Source organism: Clavelina lepadiformis, chromosome 7 (genome assembly GCF_947623445.1).
Source record: "Clavelina lepadiformis chromosome 7, kaClaLepa1.1, whole genome shotgun sequence".
In the NCBI taxonomy this organism is placed as follows: Eukaryota; Metazoa; Chordata; class Ascidiacea; order Aplousobranchia; family Clavelinidae; genus Clavelina; species Clavelina lepadiformis.
In genome coordinates, this window is record NC_135246.1 from 10,645,416 (window position 1) to 10,664,826 (window position 19,411).

Consider the following 19,411-nt stretch of genomic DNA (forward strand, 5'->3'; position numbering starts at 1 on the left):
GGTTAGTAAATTGCATGATAGTTCAGCCAAATATTTTAAGTATAAATTGCCTTTTCCCTTTTTGATCAAATCTTCCCCACTGCATAACCTGAACTCAAACTTGCTTACTTTGAAAGTTGATTCTACACTTTTCCAGTACAGTATACGTATTCTTTAGAAAAAGAGAAACCAAATCTTACTCGTATGTACAACTGGGAATGGTATACGCAGAAAACGCTACTTGAACAAAAGATAATAAACATATCAGTTAAGGACCAAGAGAAATAGTTACATAGAGGTTAAAAAATGTTGGCGAAGGAGGGTATTACCACGGCAGTGCTTACTGGCATACAATACTTGGTTAGATAAACTTAAGCCCCTGGTAATAGCAAGAAAGCAGTAAAGAGAAGATTCTCAAAAACTCTTGGGTTATAATACTTAGAAAATACATTCAGTGCAAGCACGACAATATTCGCACAACTCTATTGTGATTTGCAAGCATCATCTAAATTTTCTTTTGGTTTCTCAAATGATGTTGAATGTTGCCCTTCCTGTAGCGAATCTGAAACAAAAAAATTATAACGTTACACAAAATTGTATATGTCAATATGTCATGGATAAATTTTTGCAAGGATATTGGGATTCCAAGGCAGTCCATTTCGACCAAAGGTTACAGTTTTAAGTAGGCCAATCAATATTCTAATCACAGTTTGCCAAAATAAAATTTTAACAAAAAGAAATCATTTTGTTGAGATTCTCTTTATCGAGGAACTATTAAATTTCACCATGAGCAAAGAATTCATAAATGAAGAATACAATGAGCAAAGCAGGTACCGTGACATTGCGCAACAAACATTTGCTGCACCCTTTAGGACGAAGTCGCGTTTAAACAGATCCTCATAATGGGCATTGCTATCTACAGACTACGATTGGTAAGTTAACTGAAGCCCGTATTTTAGCATTAAAACGTATACCTGTTTGTTTTATCTATTGGTGTGGCACGTGTTGTTTTTCATCGTTAAATTGCTCCTGAAAATGTTTCGGTAAAAGCTTTCAGTAACTTATCACTTTTTTACGACATTGTATAGCCGCAGAGGATTTTGGTAAAGGGTTACGAATAATTTTGTAAAAGGTCATTAGCTTATTATATCTATTAAATGCTGCTATTATCTTAAAGAAAAAAAATGTTCGTCTGAAGCTATTTTGCACAGTTGTTTGGTTACCTAACTTATATGTTATAACACAGTAACTTATACGGAACCTAAACGTACCACTAATTAAACCTTAAATAAGCTAGCTATAATCAACTTTTTGCGTACCCATTCTTCTAACCTAACCGCCTACCTTCAAGAACAGTTTCGTGACCTACTTACGATGAAATAGTCAGTTTTTTCATTAAAGCCTACACACAATCACATATTACAACACTACATCGTTCATCGTGGCTCACTGGGCGAACTGTAAGGAAGCCGTATATCCTGAAATTTTGCGATATCTATGATTTTGTTGAAGTCTTGCGTAATGGTGAAGAGAAGTGTTTATACCAATCAGAAGCCGGTGTTGTCTCTCATTGTGGAGATTATCCTAGCAAATGGCGCATTCCAAACTTGCAAGTCGCATGTTTAGGCTAGCCTAAATTTTAGGTGAAAATTGATACAATTGACATACAATATTTCAGGGAGCCCCATGCGGCATGTTTCGATTAATAGCATTTCTATCAGGCCTTTTTACAAGCATATACGGCGCCCAAATGAAACATTAAGTGGCAAAAATTAAAAGTTCTGCTAGGTTTGGCAATTTCGTTGTGCTCATATTTGCAGTAGATTAAAGTTTCAAGTTAAAAACATGTATTTAATACGGATGTTGCCGAGACACTACACGATGAGTTATCCGCAATTTTAAGCCGAGAGCAAAGATAAATGGGCTTTTACTCCATTTAAATGAATTGTTTCGTCACAAGTTAAGTAACAGTCGAAAGGTAGAAATAGTACAGTGCGTACAGTAGAAACTTGTTAATTTGAAGCTGAGGAGTCCCATTAAATTACATGTAATGGAAAGCTTGCAATAATAATACGGTACTGCATTGAATAATACATGTTAAGTTACTTACTTCAGTTATCACAAGGTTTTGAACCGCTTTTACTGCGTCCAGTATAAACTAAGCAACATATATCATCCATTGATAACTCAGCACACACAAAACTTGCAAACTGCAAAATTACCTTTCACTGATAAGCTCGATTTTTCTTCAATAAAGTCAACATTATTTTCTTGTAAGACTCTTTTTGGAGGAAGCTGTTTCAATTTTCGAAGATGTGTTTTCAGCCGAGAATTTTGGTCAAGAAGGGCTTGATTTTCGTCTCTGAAATATATCATCAGTTATAAGAAACCAAGTGTTGTACAACGTTAGAAAATGACTATTTTGACAAATTGTACAACCGCAGTCAAAAACTCACAAAAATATTATTACGGTTAACTAAATGAACGAAAATTAAAAACTGTTTTGCTACTTCGTTGATATTTAGCGTTCACCTTCTTTTCACTTCAATATCTTTGTACTTGGCGAGTTCTTTTTCTATGAGCTTCTTCTCACGTTGAAGTTTTGCCATATCTAGTTCAAGAATATCAAGCTTGGTTTGTTGCACAAACCCACCGGATGAAATCGTTGACCTCGTAGCCATTCGTGTTTTAGATTGTCCTGCCACTGTAGGAAAGTAAAATAAGTAACATGTTATTTGGGTCGTCATCTAATTGCCACAGCTATATCAATAAATCGTTCTTTCAAAGAAATGTAAATGCATGATAATTCTCACTGCTGTCATTGTGCTGGGTTGTCTGCACACGAAGCTGTTCTTTGAGGCGGAACATTCTGGTTTCACTATGCTTCACTTTCTCCTGCAGACTTGAAATTCTAAGTTAAAAAGTTGGGAGCAGTGATCAATACCTTTAATGTTTAGTAATCTGGAATTACTGTAATGTAGTGAAAATTAGTAAAAACTGATTAGATGTCTTATTAATAAAACTACAATCTAATCTAGTGATTGTCGCTGCTAACTGCAAAAAATCTACACCGAGTTATAGTATATTCTTGTACTGCATAGCACAAAAGATTGAGAAGAATGAACTCAAATATATGCGTTGCCACAATGCCAATAACACATAATGAGTCATCATTAGTATTAAATAAGCATTATCGAGTTTTAACAAATTTACTCTTTGACATATTTCTTACTTTTCTTCATATGTTGCTCTTGTTATTTTCAGTTCATCTTGTAACTTTTCAACTTTGTTTTCTTGACCTGCTGTTTGGGATGACGTCAGCTCCTTTTATTATCACAAAAAAAATAATTCAAAGCAGCTACATCACGGTTTTGTAATTGATATTATTGCTTTTAAAATGACACGCAAAACTCTCATCAGTAAAAAAACAAGATTACATCAATATTGTTAAAATTGCTTCAGAATAAATTCAAGCAAGCATAATAATTCTTCACAATTCTTGCTTTTAGAATTTCTTGATAGCATGATTTCCCACAAAAAACGAAAACTGCATTTAACCTGTTTTTGAACGTTTTCATGCTTTGCAATTGTGCTTTTGTATTCCTCTATTTCCCTGTCGTACTGACGAAGCAATCTTTCCAACTCTCGGACACGACCAGTTCGTTTCTATGATTTTAACACATTATCTTAAGTTACCACTAACAACAAACACACACATTACACTTAAACCTTACATGAAGCCGCTGTTCAAGATTGTTCTTTTCTTCCTTTAGTTTTGTTAGATCTTCAGTTGCATCTTCCTGTAAAATTTAAGGCATTTCCATGAATGCGAAAAAACTTATCAATAAATACTTCTGTTTTCCTAATCTTTAATAAAAATGGTTTTGAAATTGAAAAAACACCTTTCCAAGTTTTTCAATCGTGCTTTTATAATCATCTATTTCCCTGTCGTATTGACGAAGTAATTTTTCCAACTCTCTCACACGTTCAGTTCGTTTCTGAAATTTCATCGAAATTTTACATGCATACTGTAGTGTATAGTCATAACTTTTTTTACACATATGCTAATGCTCACGCTAAGTTGCTGTTCAAGACTTTTGTTTTCATTGTTAAGTTTTGTTAGATCTTCAGTTGCATCTTCCTGTCGAACGTCAATGCACATAAATAAAGTTGAATGGATTAATTCATAAATGCTTTTATTCTTGTAGTCATCTTTATTAAGTATGGTTTTGAACTAGAAAAAAACACCTTTTCAAGTTTTGCAATTGTGCTTTTGTATTCCTCTATTTCCCTGTCGTACTGACGAAGCAATCTTTCCAATTCTCGGACACGACCAGTTCGTTTCTATGATTTTAACACGTTATCTTAAGTTACCACTAACAACAAACACACACATTACACTTAAACCTTACATAAAGCCGCTGTTCAAGACTATTCTTTTCTTCCTTTAGTTTTGTTAGATCTTCAGTTGCATCTTCCTGTAAGATTTAGGGCATTTCCATAAATGCGAAAAAAAACTTGTTAATAAATAGGTCTGTTTTCCTAATCTTTATTAAAAATGGTTTTGAAATGGAAGAAACACCTTTTCAAGTTTTGCAATTGTGCTTTTGTATTCCTCCATTTCCCTGTCGTATTGACGAAGTAATTTTTCCAACTCTCGCACACGTTCAGTTCGTTTCTATAATTTCAACACATTATCTTACCATTAACAACAAATCAACATAAATATTTTATGCATATTCAAAGCTCACATCAAGGCGATACTCAAGATTGTCCCTCTCTTCCTTTAGTTTTTTCAATCCTTCTGTTGCACTTTCCTGCAAGAATTTAGCACTTCCATTATTTTCATCACAATTGTATTTGTAACTTGCATTGATAAAAATGATAAAAAAATGCCAAACCCAATAATAATTGGTTATTGTAAAATGTAAATATTAAGATACATCAGTAAACTGATATTCATTGTCTATTAAGAATTGTTAACCTGAGTTTGTTCATCCTGAAGCTTTTTATTTTTTCTTTCCAAAGTTGCCACCAGTGCATTGCATTTGCAAAGCTCTTGCTCTAAAACAGCCATACGTGCAGTGCTTCTCTGTTTGATCAAAATGAAGACTTTTGTGGCTACAGTTATCCATTGCTAACTTACAATGTTAAGTGCTTTGTATGAAAACAAATACTTTTTGCTTGATTCAAGAAAAACACCTAATGTCACCCAAAGTTAGTGTGGTTAATTGATTACTGTAATACAGTCTCAGTAGAAATACATTCATTGTTAATGCCCAATTCTTCAAATAAATTTCACTTCCACATGACAACATGTTTCCAAGTGAGAATACAAATTACAATACCTCTTCAACCTGCTGCTTTATTTGATCCTTTGAGTCTTGAATCGCTTTTTCAAGGTCTCTTCTAAATTCTTCCTTTTCCAATTGCAATTGTTTCATCTTGAACTCAAAGCTTTGAATCTATTTAATATAATCAAGAAGTGAAAAGATAACAATCCACACATATAACAAGATAGGATGATTAGTTCACTGACTACTTTTTTTGTTAAAACAACACCTAATCATCTTTCTAATTCAATCTCTAGTCATTCAACTTACCTCAACCTCAAGTGCATTTTTCTCAGTTTGCAGAGTTGCAATTGACACTTTACCAGCTTCGACCTCAGCAACAATTTTCTCTTGTTCCGCCTGAAGGTCATTGTACTGTTGAGCAAGTGATGAGTGGTTTACCTATTGTTAGAATGTTACGATGTTTTCAAAAAAAAAGGTCATCGATGGCGAAAAAATTAAAATGAATTATTGGATGAGGTTACCTTTTCAATGTTCATATTTTCATTGGCTTCTTTGAGGTCCTGCATCAGCTGATTTATTTGTGAAGCTGAAAGCTCGAGTTTTGTTCTCGCAGATTCATAATCACATGTGAGACCAGTTATCTTATCTTCTTGCTTTCTCAATTTGTCTGCAAGCTTAAGAAGGACTGTGGTATCTTGCCTGGGATGAGATCGCTCTCTGTTAAGATCATCCTGCAGTTTCAAACACAATTCTTGTTCTTTGGAAAATCTGTTCTTTATCTCCTCAAAATCAACCAGTTTTTCTTGCAACAAATCAAGTTCCTGAATATGTTGCTCTTTTTCATGGTCATAATCTTTCGTCAGTTGGTTGAAGTCATGATATAAGGTGACAAAGTTCTTCTCTACATCTGATAAGTGTTCCTTTCCTTCCAGAAGCTTCATTTTATCAGCTTTGTGGTCAGTTAAACACAGTTCAAGATCTTTGATTTTGATTTGAAGTTCTTCTATAACAGAGAGTCGCATTTCCGTGTCCTGCTTCATCTGCTCTAATTGATCTTCTTTATCGCTGAGGATTTTTTCTAAACCAGACATCTTGACATAGAGGTGCTCCTTTTCATCTTCTGCCTGAGAAGCCAGGTCAGTTTGTTCCTGCAAGATCCCAGTTAGCTTCTCAACCTCGTTTTTGGTTGCTTGTGCAGACATTTTAATCTGCTTTAGCTCCTCACAAACAGCTTCCACGTCTTCTTCTTTCTGGCGTAAAGCATCCTGGATGTGTTCAAATTCTTTAAGTTTCCGCCGCTTCTCTAACTGAAGAAGGTCGATTTCTTCTTGAAGCTCACTGATTTCCTTTTGACAGTTGCTATGATCTTCCTTGGCAAGACTGGTCGAGATGTTTTGCTTTATTGCATCAAGTTCTTGTTCTGTGTCACTTAAGAGCGAGCTAAGTTTCATTACTGCTGAGGTCTTCTTCTGTAAGACATCTTCATTCTTTTGGACAGTCTCTTCTAGATGGCCAATGTCTTGTTTATATTTCTCTTTTTCTGCTTCCAGTGTCTGAATGCGAGTGAAATTTTCTGCATTCTTTGCCTGTATCTCTTGATTCTTCTCAATTAATATGCTTTCCATTTTGGTGTTTTTAAGTTCTACTTCCTTTTCAAGCTGTGAGACTTTCTCCATTGAGGTCTGCAATTCAGTTTGTAAAATCTTAACTGCTTCTTCTTTTTGGGAAGTAAATATGGTACTTGCTTCTTTTAAGAGATCTTTTGTTTCTTGAATGCTCTTTTCAAGACAACTTATGGTTTCTTTGTGCTGTCCTATTTCAGCTTCAAGGGACTGGATGTAAATGGAAGTTTCCATGCTTTTTTCCTCCACTTCTTGAGATTTTTGGAGCAACATGTCCTCAAATTCACCTGCCTTCGCATCTGCTTCTATCTGAAGTTCAGCACTTGACTCTCTTAAGCTTTGCAATTCAGTTTCCAATTGTTTGAGTTCTTCATTTTTTTGTAAAATCAGTGCGGCAACTTTTTTTTCCTTTTCTTCAATCTCCTTTTCAAGGGAGTTGATGGTTTCTTTATGTTTTTCCAGCTCTGTCGCAAGTGACTGAACTTGACTCGAAGTTTGAAAATCCTTTGATTCAAATTCTTGGGTGTTTTGAAGTTTGTTCAAGTTTGAAGTTAAAGATAATATCTCTTCCTCTTTTGATCTTAATAAAGAATTAAGATCAGTGAGCTTCATCTCCGACTCTGCAGCTTTGATTCTTGACTCCTCGTAAGTATTTTCAAGATCAAGGATGTGAGAACGAATTGTTTTAACTTGATCCTCAAGCTCTCTGCATTTCACTTGCTCTCTCTCAGCATTATTCAAAACATCTGTCAGGTCGCATTCCAAAGATTTGGTTTTTGCATCCAGGTTTGTGATCAGAACATCTTTTTCAGCCATTTCCTCCATGAGTTGGTCTCGCTGAATTTTTCCAACGTTGACTTCTTCTACAAGTGCAGAATGTTTCCCTGATATCTCGTTGAATTCACTGTATAAGGTGACAAAGTTCTGCTCCACTTCCGATAAATGATCCTGATTTTGAAGGAGTTGCATTTGCTGAGCTTGTTTTGATAATTCGCTTTGCTCCAAATTCTCGACTTTGGCCTGAAGTTGACAAATGGCAGATTTTTCCTTTTCTACTTCAAGTAAGGCAGCTCTTAACTGGCTTTCTTTTTCCAATAGTTCATTTTCTAGTTTGGCATTTGCTTGAATGAGTGTTTCCAATTCATCGGTTGGTTGTGGTACAGAAATGATGTCATCTGTCTTTTTAAGCTTCTCCGAGCAATCATGCAACTTCGATTCAGAGTCTTGGAATTTCTGTTCAGCATGTTTCGATTTCAAGGTATCACACTCTTCAGCTATTTTCTTTATATTGTTTGATGCTGAATGATTCTGGGAAAGTGTTTCTTCTAACTGAAGATTCTTCGTTTTCATCTCTTCTAAAAGAATACTTTGCTTTTCATTGAGATCAGCTTTTTCTAGTAAAGACTTCTCCAGTTTTGCAGCTTTATCTTGGAATTTAAAAACCTCTTCTTGGAGTCGATTGGCTTCATCAATACTGCTTTGATGCTGGTTTCGTAGACGATCAAGATTTGATTGAAGCTGACAGATTTTCTCATTCTTCTGATACAGCTCCTCTCGTATTTGAATACTGGAGGTATCGTCTTGGGAATGATGTGTCTCTAATTCTTGCATCTGGTTTTCAAACTGTATTCTCAATTTGGCAACGTTTTCCTCTAGCTCAGTGATAACTTTCAGGGAGTTGGCAAGATCAATTTCTTTTGTGGTGAGCTTTGCTTCTAAATCCGAAATACATTGAGTCTTCAATTGCAACTCCTCTGATGCAATGTTTAATTCATCCTTTGTCATTTCAATTGTGTTCTGGCATTGTTCCAACTTCCTTTCATGCTCTTCTATGGATGATTTCATTAAAGTCAGGTTTTCGTCAGATAGACTGAGTTTCTTTTCTAATTCTTCTACTTCAGCAACCTTACTTTCTAATCCTGTCATATTTTCTTTCATCAGCAGTAAATCAGTCTCCAGTTGAGATGCTTTTTGATCTCGTTCCTCTGAAAATCTTTGAGCCTCTTGACAGGTTGTTTCTGTTTTCTTGTTTTCTTCCATGAGATGAAGAGTTTGCCTTTCAAGTTTCAAGATTATATTATCCTTATCAGAAACACAATTTTCCAAGGTAATTAATTTTTGCCGCGCCTCTTCTAGAGAGGTATGACTAGCTGTTGCGTTCTTCAATAGTTGACTGTTTTCTATCTGAAGAGCTTGTTCATATTTTTGATGCTCTTCCGCCTGTGATTGCAGCGCATCCTGTTCCGCATTATCTGAAACTTGAACTAGTATATCGTGCACACACCGATGAGTTTCAGTTTGAAGCCTGCACAAAATTAACAAAATAGTTTAAATAACAAAATAATTTCATAAAAATGCTTGTCAATGATAGGTACAATGGAACATCCAATCACTAATAAAAGCAATATTTCTTGTATTTGGTGATCAGTGTTATTTCTATCCCAATAAATATTAGTCTATTTTTCATTGAACAATATTATTTAATAAATCAAAATTAATTATAAAAATACATTATACTTAAAACTCATGTTTGTGACATAACTGTTAACTTGAGATCAACACACATAATGACTCACAAAATCTTTTGAAGTTTCGCCTTAGTTTCCAAAAGTTCAACTTTAAGGTCGTCAATCACCCTTTCTTGTTGAGATCTAGATTTTTCAAAATCACTGACAAGCAAATCTTTGGTTTGTTGAACAGAATGCAGTTCTTCTGTTCGTTCCTCGAGGTCTCGTTTCAGTGATTCAGTCAAGTTACTTTCCTCATTTCCGCTCTGATTGAAGTCTTTATCATCTGTGTGAGAATATTGCCATTTATTATGAAGCTGCATAAAATTTATTAAATCACTCTGTTGTTATGTTGACAGCAATAATTCAAACAGGATACTGTATCCATTCTAAGTTATTAAAGTCTGTAAATAGTCAACATCAAACAACATTCATGCACTCATTTTCAGTGGATTGCTTTGCATATAACAAATAATTGTAACTACGAATAAGTTCTGAAACTCTCACCATAATTGGAAGCCGTGTTCTCAGCAGTTGACCTTTCCAAGCAACGTTTGACAGCACCAGATTCTGCGTACATCTCTACTAGTGACATGTAGCTCTCCAAGTCAGATTGCAACTTAGTCAGCTCAGAATCTTTAGATTTCTGTTCAATTCAAGCCAGCCTCATTATGTTCAAATTACATTCACGGAAAACATCAGAGGCATTTATAATTGTCGAGTATGCAGACAACAGATAATTTTCAGACACGAAATCAACTGATATGACATTGACATTATATCTACTGGTATGATACACTTTAGTTCTTAGCTGTTAATGGTCAATTGTAAACACATATAGAACTAAAAAACACTTAAATGCCAAGTAAAGTGTTATAAAGGGTCACAGTTTCACACTTTGGTCAAAACTTTACAAACTATTTTCATGGACGACACAGGTACTAGACAAAAAAAGGCAAGAAGTTGTGGAAGAAAACCTTTGTCTAGGTTGATTGATCAAAAAAATTGCTTACTATTGTATTTTGAAGATCAATTATCTCTCCTTTCGCTTCTGAAAGTTTTCGACTCGATTCTTGAAGCAAATCCTGAGCATCTTTTGCACTTTTCTCATGGTTTGCGACATCCTCCTTGAGAAACAAAATCGTTCTCTGATGGTTTTCTGGTGACTAACACAATAGAAAAAAAATTAATCCTTGTGCTATTCTGATCAGGCAATCTGTTTGGCAAAAGTCAATAGTTTTGAAGAACGCTTAGAAAAATGTAAATTTGTAAGATAAACATGAAAAAGAACACTGTCTACTTCTGGTGGTGGGTCCTTACCGTTTTCAAATCATTTTTCAATTCATTTATATTTCTTTGCAACATCAGGATTTTTTCATTATGTTTCTCAACCATTGCTTCTGTTTCATTCTGGAGTGATTGTAAGTTATCTTTCAGCTTTTCAATCTCCTCTTGATTTTGTTTCTTAAAAGTTGAATATTTTTAATTGATCAGTTACAAATAATAATCATATGCTAATCAAAAATAAAGTTTACCAGCTTATACTGTTTTTCCCAGTACAAAGTTCTGAAACATTATTGAGTTGTTAACTATCAACTTATTAGCAAAGAACCAAGAATTACATTGTGACAACAGACAAGTGATAAAACTACTTAACAACGATACAAATAATAGTCTTTGTCAAACCTCTTCTTCAAATAAAATTTTCTTTTCATTTCTATCAAAATCTGCTTGTTCTTCTAAAGCATTAATCTCAGCTGACATTTTATCAACATTGCTTTTTCTGAAAATAAGCAGCATTGCTGTATAAAAATAAATGTAGGGTTGCAATAGAGTGCACAAGTGTAGGTGTGGAAACCTTACAGCTCATCGATGTATTTATCCTTCTCCAAGTATTTAAACATAATTTCATCCTTTTCTTTCTTTAAGTCTTCTTTCTCAGTGGCCATAAACTCACACTGTTCGAGGGCTTCTTCTAAACAGTGGGTTCTTTCACCAATCATGCTGTGTTTTACACTATTAGCTTTATGAGTTTCAGACCTAAAAACAATTGTAAAAATTATTGGAACTGCCTGTTCAGGCATGTTATTTACCCCAAAAGTCACTCCAGCATAATTCTCAGGAAATGACTTGTGCGTTAAACTTACATGTTTTGGCAAATACTTGCACTCATGTCTTGATGTTGATCTTGAAACGTGACATCTATAACGTAGCTCAATAAAATTACTACGTGTAAGTAAATATCTACTGTAATTGTGATTTATAAACAAACAAAACACATTGTTGATGCAGAATACGACGTCTATTGGGAAACAAGCCCACGAATCTCTATTAAGCTTTAAAAACATAAAATGAAGGCAAATTGCCAAATGCAGTGCAAGAAAACAAAAGCTCTCACGTTTTTCTCTCTTCAGTGCCATTTCAGACAATTCTTCCTCGAGCTGATTCAAGGACTTTCGTAAATCAGATATAATGTCATCTCTTGAAGTAAGTTCAGATTTAAGAACCAAAATTTCATTTTCCATTTTATCAGTGTGGTCTGGAGACTAAAAAAGTAAATTATATACAAAGGAAGCTAAATATGCAAAATATAAACATGATTACTTTATCAAAATAAAAAAATAAAAAATAATTCCCACCTTAGTGGATGACAAACTAGCCTCAAGTTGAGATTGCAAAGATGACACCTATAAGAAAAAACAATCAGGAAAACGCCAGAAGAATACAGATTAATTTAAGCTCCCTTCTTTTGTTGTGAAACACGGCAAGTTTCAAAATGAGCATATTTTACACAGACGAATGTTTCTGTTGTCAAAAATACCTTTTCTTTGTACTCCTCCACTTCCTGAGCTGCATCCTCTTTCATTTTCGTTATGTCAAGTGATAATCTTTCTACATCGGATGTAAGTAATCGTGATCGTTCCGTTTCCTCGTCTACTTGTTGTTGCAAACGTCGTTTTTCCATTCCAGTATCTTTAAGCTGCCCGTAAAGATCTTGAAGCTCAAGTTGGTAACCTAAAATTATTGAATAAATTTTTTTTGAGCATCAACTCTGAACAAGTGATGATAAAGGCTCAAGCATTATGAAAAAAAAAATAGGTTGTTTAATTGTTAGTATCAAAGGAAAAAATTAAAAAGCAACTCGAACCACCAGCGTTGCTGTTGGCAATATTTCTTTTCTCTAAAGCAACTATCTGCTGTGAGAGCTCATGAATCTTGTTCTTCAATTCTTCTTTTTCGTTTTCTTCTGCAGTTTGTTCCATTAAGAACTGTTCAATCACTTCATCTTGCAATTTTGCCTAAAACATTAAGTAACATTGTGAATTTGAAAGAAAGTTTAAACTCATTTTCTGTTTTTCTAAACAGCTTCTGGGACAGATGTGTTAACAACTGCCACATAACTTCACTAAAATACTGCAAATAAAATACACTTTACCGCACTTAATTGCGTCTTACATCAGTTTCCAGTTTTCTTATTTTCATTTCCATTTCGTCTTTTGTGGCAAGTTGTTTTTGAAGAACATCAATTTTGTTATGATACTCCACATTTATTTCATTTAACTATGATAAACAAAAGCACAACAAAATTGAACAATGCAGTGTAGAACTTTAACACATAATTACATCTGTTGTACCGTACAAATAAAACAAAAGAAAATGAAAAATTTATCTGTATCCCACCGACTGCGAAATTTAATTCAAATCTTGTATACTGGTACCTTGTCAACCTTTTCAATTAGGTCTTTTGAAACAGACTTTTCTGCTTCAAGAGAATCTTTGGTAGCAGCAAGTTCTTCTTGCACATGTTTAAGATCTTCCTCCAACAATTTCCAAGTGCTTACTGGCTCAGCCTGTCAGACATGATCGCAAGTTTTTTGTAAGTTAGCTCAAGCAAGGCCAATTTACACACACAAACTGTACAACGAAAATGTTTGTTTTTAAGTAACTTATTTCAGTAAAACTACTAACTTGTCATGGACAAGTGTAAATAATTTTAATCAGTGTCCAACTTCACCTGGGCCACGTGGACAGAAAAAATGATATCAAACCAAACTCATTAAAAAATATGTCCATTTATAACTTTAGATCACAACGTTACTCCTGGTACATGGACCATGCAATAGGACTTTGTTATGTCCATATTAGGTCATTATACTGTATTATTCAACACGAGGATGGCACTGAGATTTGGGTTCCTATGCACCTGTGCACCCATGATTTGAAAAAGTTGCTTCCTTTTTATTCACATCAAATTTTATTTATGTCATATCAAGTGTGCGAACGTGTAACTATTTCACTGGGAGTAGGTCATGCAGTCTGTTGTTAATTGGGGCTAAAAGAGGAGTAAAATTAATTTTAGATACTTTGGGTTAAATTGATGGCAAAGCCAAATAATTATTTGAACAAAAATATTAAGGACCACTGGTCTAGTAAGATGTATTTTAACTAATATATATTACATTTATCAATTTGACTTTAACTTAACTATGGATGAAGGAAATTCACTTTAAATCTTTAACTTTGCGGGTGAAATAGGGAAAGCTTAAATGCATTGTTAAACCATAAAAAACTGAGAATATTGATGTTGGGTCTTGAGGCTCTTACTTTTACTGTTTTGCACAACACCCATGCTAGGATTTAACACATTTGAAATCTACTGCATTACAACCTAAGCTTTATACATTAAATGAGAAAATTATTAAGGAAACTGGCAAAAACACATATGTGAGACTGTGCAAAGTTGTAGGTGGAAAGATGCACTTGTACATGACAGCAGGTTAAAAGACAAGCGCATTTAACATACTTTGCATGTAAACTGGGCATAAAAGTCAATTTTCTTGAGGCTCAAATTTCATGTGTAATGCACCATATATTTTGTGAAGTATAAATGAACAGAAGTGTTACTTCACTCACAAATCGAATCCTTTTTGCAGCTATAGATGAGTTTAAAGTGGATTCATCAATAAAGTGTCGTTTCGGAGCTTGGGAAGGGGACAACACAATCCGAGATTGTTCATCTTGGTCAAGTTCCTCAAGAAACCTAGAGCAGTCAATCGAAGAAAATTCTGAAAAGAACAAATTAACCGTGAAATTACTTTAAGAAGTTATTAGACCAGGGAGCTTGAAATATTAAGTAAGCATGGTTTCTACTTACGCCTAGTTTGCTCAAGGATGCTGTTCTGTGCTGGAGAAACCTGATATCCTAAAGCACTTCCCTTGGGTCTGCCTTTTGCTCCAGGACACCAGGTCTCCCTTCGTATTCTTTGCTTTTGCTATGAAATAAAAATTCAGCTAAACAAAGAGTCAGACTGAAGGACAAATATCGGTCAGGTTGTGCTCAGTTCAGCGAGTAATGGTTTTATCTATCTTACCTTATGGTCTGCAGGCAAACTTGAAACAAGCAACATTCTTGTGAGTTTTTGGATTTTATCTTCTAGTTCATTTTGCTGAAGACAAGAGATTTCATTCTGCTCACTTTTCTTTTCCTTTTCCATCTAAAAAGGTTTTTCAAGTATTTGGTTACTATTAAGGTACAGTATTAAGAGTTGGTTATCATAACAAAAAGGGAATAATCTTCCCCTCTGGTAACAAAGGACAGTAATAAGGTACCATAACTATTACTGTTTAATTTGCATTTTTCTGTGCCAAATACTTTTCAAAAAATGTGGAATGCGACTTTGGTGACAGTGAAAAATTAAACAGTTTTGAAGGATACTAGATAATGAATGTAGAGCTTTTGCAAAAAAAAAACTGTTCCGTATTATTTACTAAAACAGACTTTAGGGATGCAACTTATATAAGAATAAGTACATATTATGGAATATAAAATAATTCTTTGCCACAGTATTTAAATGAGGTGACCGTACGGCAACAGTAAAACTTAACATACTTCTTTAATTCGTTTTCGTAGCTCATTTATCTCACGTTTCTGTCTGATGAGCAGAGCAGCATCAGATAAAACTTCATTGACCTGTGGTTTGTTCTTGATCTGTTTAGCACTGCTTGCAAACTGGAAAATCACGAAAAGACCTCAAAATCAAACACGATTATACAGATTTTCAATTAAAATACAATATCACCAAATGGAATATATCTATAAATGAGTTCAAATTTATCAATTAAATACCCTCAACGTGCTTTCAGTTTCATCCGCAACTGCCAATGTCACTGTACAGATGATTGCTGTCAGCGCATTTCCGCCTAAAGAAGGTTGCAAAATTCGTGTCAACTTCGAGTCTCTGAAGCTTATGAATCTGATAAAAGACATAAAAACTTATATGAGGATGTGCGAAACACAGCCTTGCAAAGACTTGACAAATGAGAAGAAATGCTTATTGGTAGAAGGAACAAAGAAAACCCACAATGAGCCTCCTCCAGCCTCACTGTCCTTGCAAATTTGGTTGATAACTTGACCTAGAATCATTAAACTTTTGTTGATGTAACAACCTTCCTTAAGCCTTTGTCCTTCAGCACCAGTTTGACTGGCACGCTCTGAACCAGCTAGATCAACGAAATTCTGGACAAAAAATCCACTGGTTACCGTTAATAGAAAAAACTTATTATACTTGCAATTATAATCAATTAAAAAGTCAAGCAAATTCAATTAAAATCACAAAAGCTAAAAAAAATGGAGACCAAGACTTAACAAGTTTCAGAAAGCTGCGACTTTCAGAAAAATATAAAAGACAAGAGCAACTCACTAATTGCGCAACTTTGACTGCTGTTTCATCCCCATCACGAGTGCGATTCATATCGACCCGCTCTCTGCTTTCGATAATCTAGCAAAAAAAATTAATACAAAAGTTGACTCTTTCTGTTGTAGCCAAATAACCAAACAGTGAAAACAACAGTTAACCGCAAATAGGTTATGTGTTAAATAAAATAAATTTGACCAAAGAATCTTCTAACTCGAAAATACTTGTATTAATAATTTTTGTATTATCTTCTTCAAATATATGTAGTAATTTTTAAAGATTTTAAAGACAAATTCACCATTTTAAAAATAGCATGTGATCTGCTGCTACGATCATTCATGTTGGTCGCAGCCATCTGTCGCGTTTGTTCACCACGTGCAATGTAACGCTGAACATCTTTAGGTGAAGCCACCATATGTTCAGTAAGCCCAGACACATTTACATTTTTCTGTCAATAGCAAGTAAAACTTATCTTCCAATTATATCAATGCACATATCTAGAGTTTCAAGACCAACAGCAGATACAGGTTCATGGGAGTTGTTACATATAAAGTTGTTTTATATGACAATAGGTATTGCAAGCAGTAATTGAGTGGCCTTCAATACTGCATTATCATTACACAACATAACCACATACTGTAACAAAATACAGTACACACATTTAATAATGAATATGGTTTAAATATAATAACTATGTTGCAGTACAAACTTACAAACTCGTCTTCTCTAATAGTTAATGTCACAAAATCTTTCGCAAGAAGATCCTTCAAATTTTCATTGTATATTTCCAAGTAAGACACACGCAACAAAAACTCTCTTTCCGGTGTCTTGGGAGATAAAAAAATTAACAGGATATAAATATCGAAGTGATACAAACAAAAACATATGTTTACACAACAGTGCATAAACTAGCTGCTGAAAACTAAATAAGCTGAAGCTTTAGTGTCGAATACAAAATGACTTGAAAAGCCTGCAATCTGCAAACATCAGAAACATAAAATGTAATGTTGTCCAAACTTGTCCAATGTTCATACAGTTTACCTTTTCAATTCCAGTAAATATATCGTGAATAGCCATTGGTATAATCCCTGGGTTAGTCTGGGAACCAAACATAGTGTATGTTTTTCCAGATGATGTTTGGCCATAAGCGAACACCGTACCTGAAAAGCACAATAGTGATTAAGCAGTTTGCCATTTTGCAAAAGCACATAATTAATAGTTACAGTCACTTCGTGCAAGCACTTGCTGACTTACAAACATTTAATATTAAAAACATTTATAGATACAAACTGCATTTGTAAACATTTCATATATGCTTTCCATGTTTAAAACCATGCACGTTCAAATAACCATATCAAACACACACGTATTGTTAATTAATTGTACGCTAATAATAAGCAACTGCTTCATTATACTTTCAATGCCTCTTCTATGCTTACATCGTCTGTGTCTGATGATCAGCATTATCAATTAATTAAAAAGCCAAAAACATAATTGTTTTTAATAGGACAAAAACTATTACTTTTAACTCCAACACTAATTCCATATACTATACTGTTTAGGGTCCAGTACGTTTAGCTCTCTACAAGTAATTTATTACCAATTTATTAAAATTTGAGATGCAAACAACAGCTTGAAATGGAACTATTTTGCAAGTTAACGAGAGTCTATTATGACTAGAGTAACTGTAAAATCCATTATGTCGGTATTTGTTTCATATTTCACTGAATACTACATATGAAAAAAATCCTACCATTAAAGCCTTGCATAGCTGACTGAACAATCGGTTCTGCAATTTCTTCGTAAACATCATTTGTTTTTTCATCATGGTTGAAAACACGATCTACAAAAAATTACATAAACTTAAAAATGTTTTAGGAAAATTTTAAGTGATGAATACATTTTAATCGCTTTCATTGACAAAAAACAAATATCTGTATTTATCAGTAAATGCAACATTGTACTGTACCATAAATATACGATCGGAGTCGGTCTCTAGTGTCTTTCTTTTTCAAACTAATTTTATGTGTGTCAACATCCCATTGACTTTCACAACCAGACTCTCTGAGAATACAACGAAGATAATTATCATAACCATACACACATAACTAGCAAGAAAAAAATATAAATATACTAGCACAGAGGTTTACCAAATTAGACATGTTCATTTATCAAGACTTGTATACTAATTCTAGAGGTAGTAGTTAGTAGCGGGCAATATAATTAATAGCGTATGTCATTTCAAAAATATTTGAATTTACATTGCAAAAAAGTGGATAAATAAGTACCTTCCAATGAAGGGCCTCACTCTGATGCTAACTTTCACAGAATCACTGTTTTGCATTTCAGTTTTTCATTTTATCGTAACTATACAAAGAAAACCTAAAGAAATAAATACCATATTTATCGATCATTGAGGTAAAATGTGTACGTGCTTTTATATCAGAACAAAATAATATATATCGTCAATAAAGCAAATTTAAAATAGCCTTAAAACTTCCATCTAAGCAATAAGGTCTCGTAATGTTTCAAACCAAAATACTAAATCAAAACATAGGCCTACGGTCTTGATTTGTATTTTGAACTCAACTTGACCAACTGATTTGCAACAATGCAGTTTTTACCACACAGCCAGGTGACAGTGTATGTACATAGGCCCAATAAATTTTATCTTGTGCTAAACAGCTTACATAGGCCTACCCATGCATCAATTGAGTAATTTACCATACAAGGCACTCGGTGGCTATATTGTACAAATCTAATAAAACATTTGTGGACTATTATTAAAGATAAAGGATCCCTTGACTTTTATCTGGTCCAGGTGGTGAGTGAAATGTTCTATTTCTAACCGATGCCTAGTCTAATGTAGGCTTAGGTACCTTAGAAGAAGTGAAAGAGGCCCAAATTGTTAAAAATATCTTAGTAGGTGCTCACCAGTACAACATTTTGCAAAATAAAAATAAAACAGTTGCTTGAATGCCAATTTATAATAAATAAACAAGTACTTCAGGCATTAGTACATTTCAATAACCTAACTGATAAACTGGGCAATTTTCGACAAGAACTCGTGCGTGCAAAGACACAAATTTTGGTGTGATGCTGTGCACTGAACCCTCAATTCTTTGTTTATTTATTATAAATTTACATTATAGTAACCCGTTTTTCTTTATTTATTATAAATCGGCTGGAATATACCTCGTTATAATATACCTATTATACCTCGTGCGAGCAGATACCACCATTTACAGCAGTGGGTCTTAAACTGGGGTGCGTGTAACATTCATAAGGGGGGCGCGAGAGATGACAAACTG

The 19,411-nt window shown here is 34.2% G+C and overlaps 1 protein-coding gene across 5 annotated transcripts; it reads right to left on the reverse strand.

The window, feature by feature from the left end:
* Positions 1 to 7: 7 nt before the first annotated feature.
* Positions 8 to 18,487, reverse strand: LOC143465709 (uncharacterized). Of its 5 annotated transcripts, none has more exons than XM_076964144.1 (43): positions 18,389 to 18,487; positions 18,070 to 18,164; positions 17,854 to 17,943; positions 17,142 to 17,260; positions 16,814 to 16,927; positions 16,399 to 16,548; positions 16,107 to 16,184; positions 15,768 to 15,922; positions 15,533 to 15,659; positions 15,296 to 15,415; positions 14,778 to 14,900; positions 14,561 to 14,678; positions 14,320 to 14,471; positions 13,125 to 13,256; positions 12,862 to 12,966; positions 12,557 to 12,704; positions 12,227 to 12,420; positions 12,045 to 12,092; positions 11,804 to 11,951; positions 11,553 to 11,607; positions 11,269 to 11,445; positions 11,092 to 11,188; positions 10,726 to 10,869; positions 10,419 to 10,571; positions 9,913 to 10,051; positions 9,475 to 9,691; positions 5,798 to 9,203; positions 5,583 to 5,714; positions 5,328 to 5,444; positions 4,964 to 5,071; positions 4,731 to 4,796; positions 4,562 to 4,657; positions 4,392 to 4,457; positions 4,228 to 4,323; positions 4,055 to 4,120; positions 3,882 to 3,977; positions 3,714 to 3,779; positions 3,538 to 3,645; positions 3,212 to 3,303; positions 2,793 to 2,890; positions 2,512 to 2,683; positions 2,202 to 2,341; positions 11 to 541 (listed from the first exon to the last, which is right to left on the reverse strand). In XM_076964144.1, exons 1-43 carry the CDS (start codon positions 18,442 to 18,444, stop codon positions 462 to 464), a joined length of 8,259 nt encoding a protein of 2,752 aa, XP_076820259.1. In that variant the 5' UTR covers positions 18,445 to 18,487; the 3' UTR covers positions 11 to 461. The 5 variants fall into 5 exon arrangements, with proteins under 5 accessions (XP_076820262.1, XP_076820261.1, XP_076820259.1 ...); XM_076964145.1 differs by having other exon boundaries at positions 5,583 to 5,687; positions 12,554 to 12,704; XM_076964143.1 differs by having other exon boundaries at positions 13 to 541; positions 12,554 to 12,704.
* Positions 18,488 to 19,411: the final 924 nt, after the last annotated feature.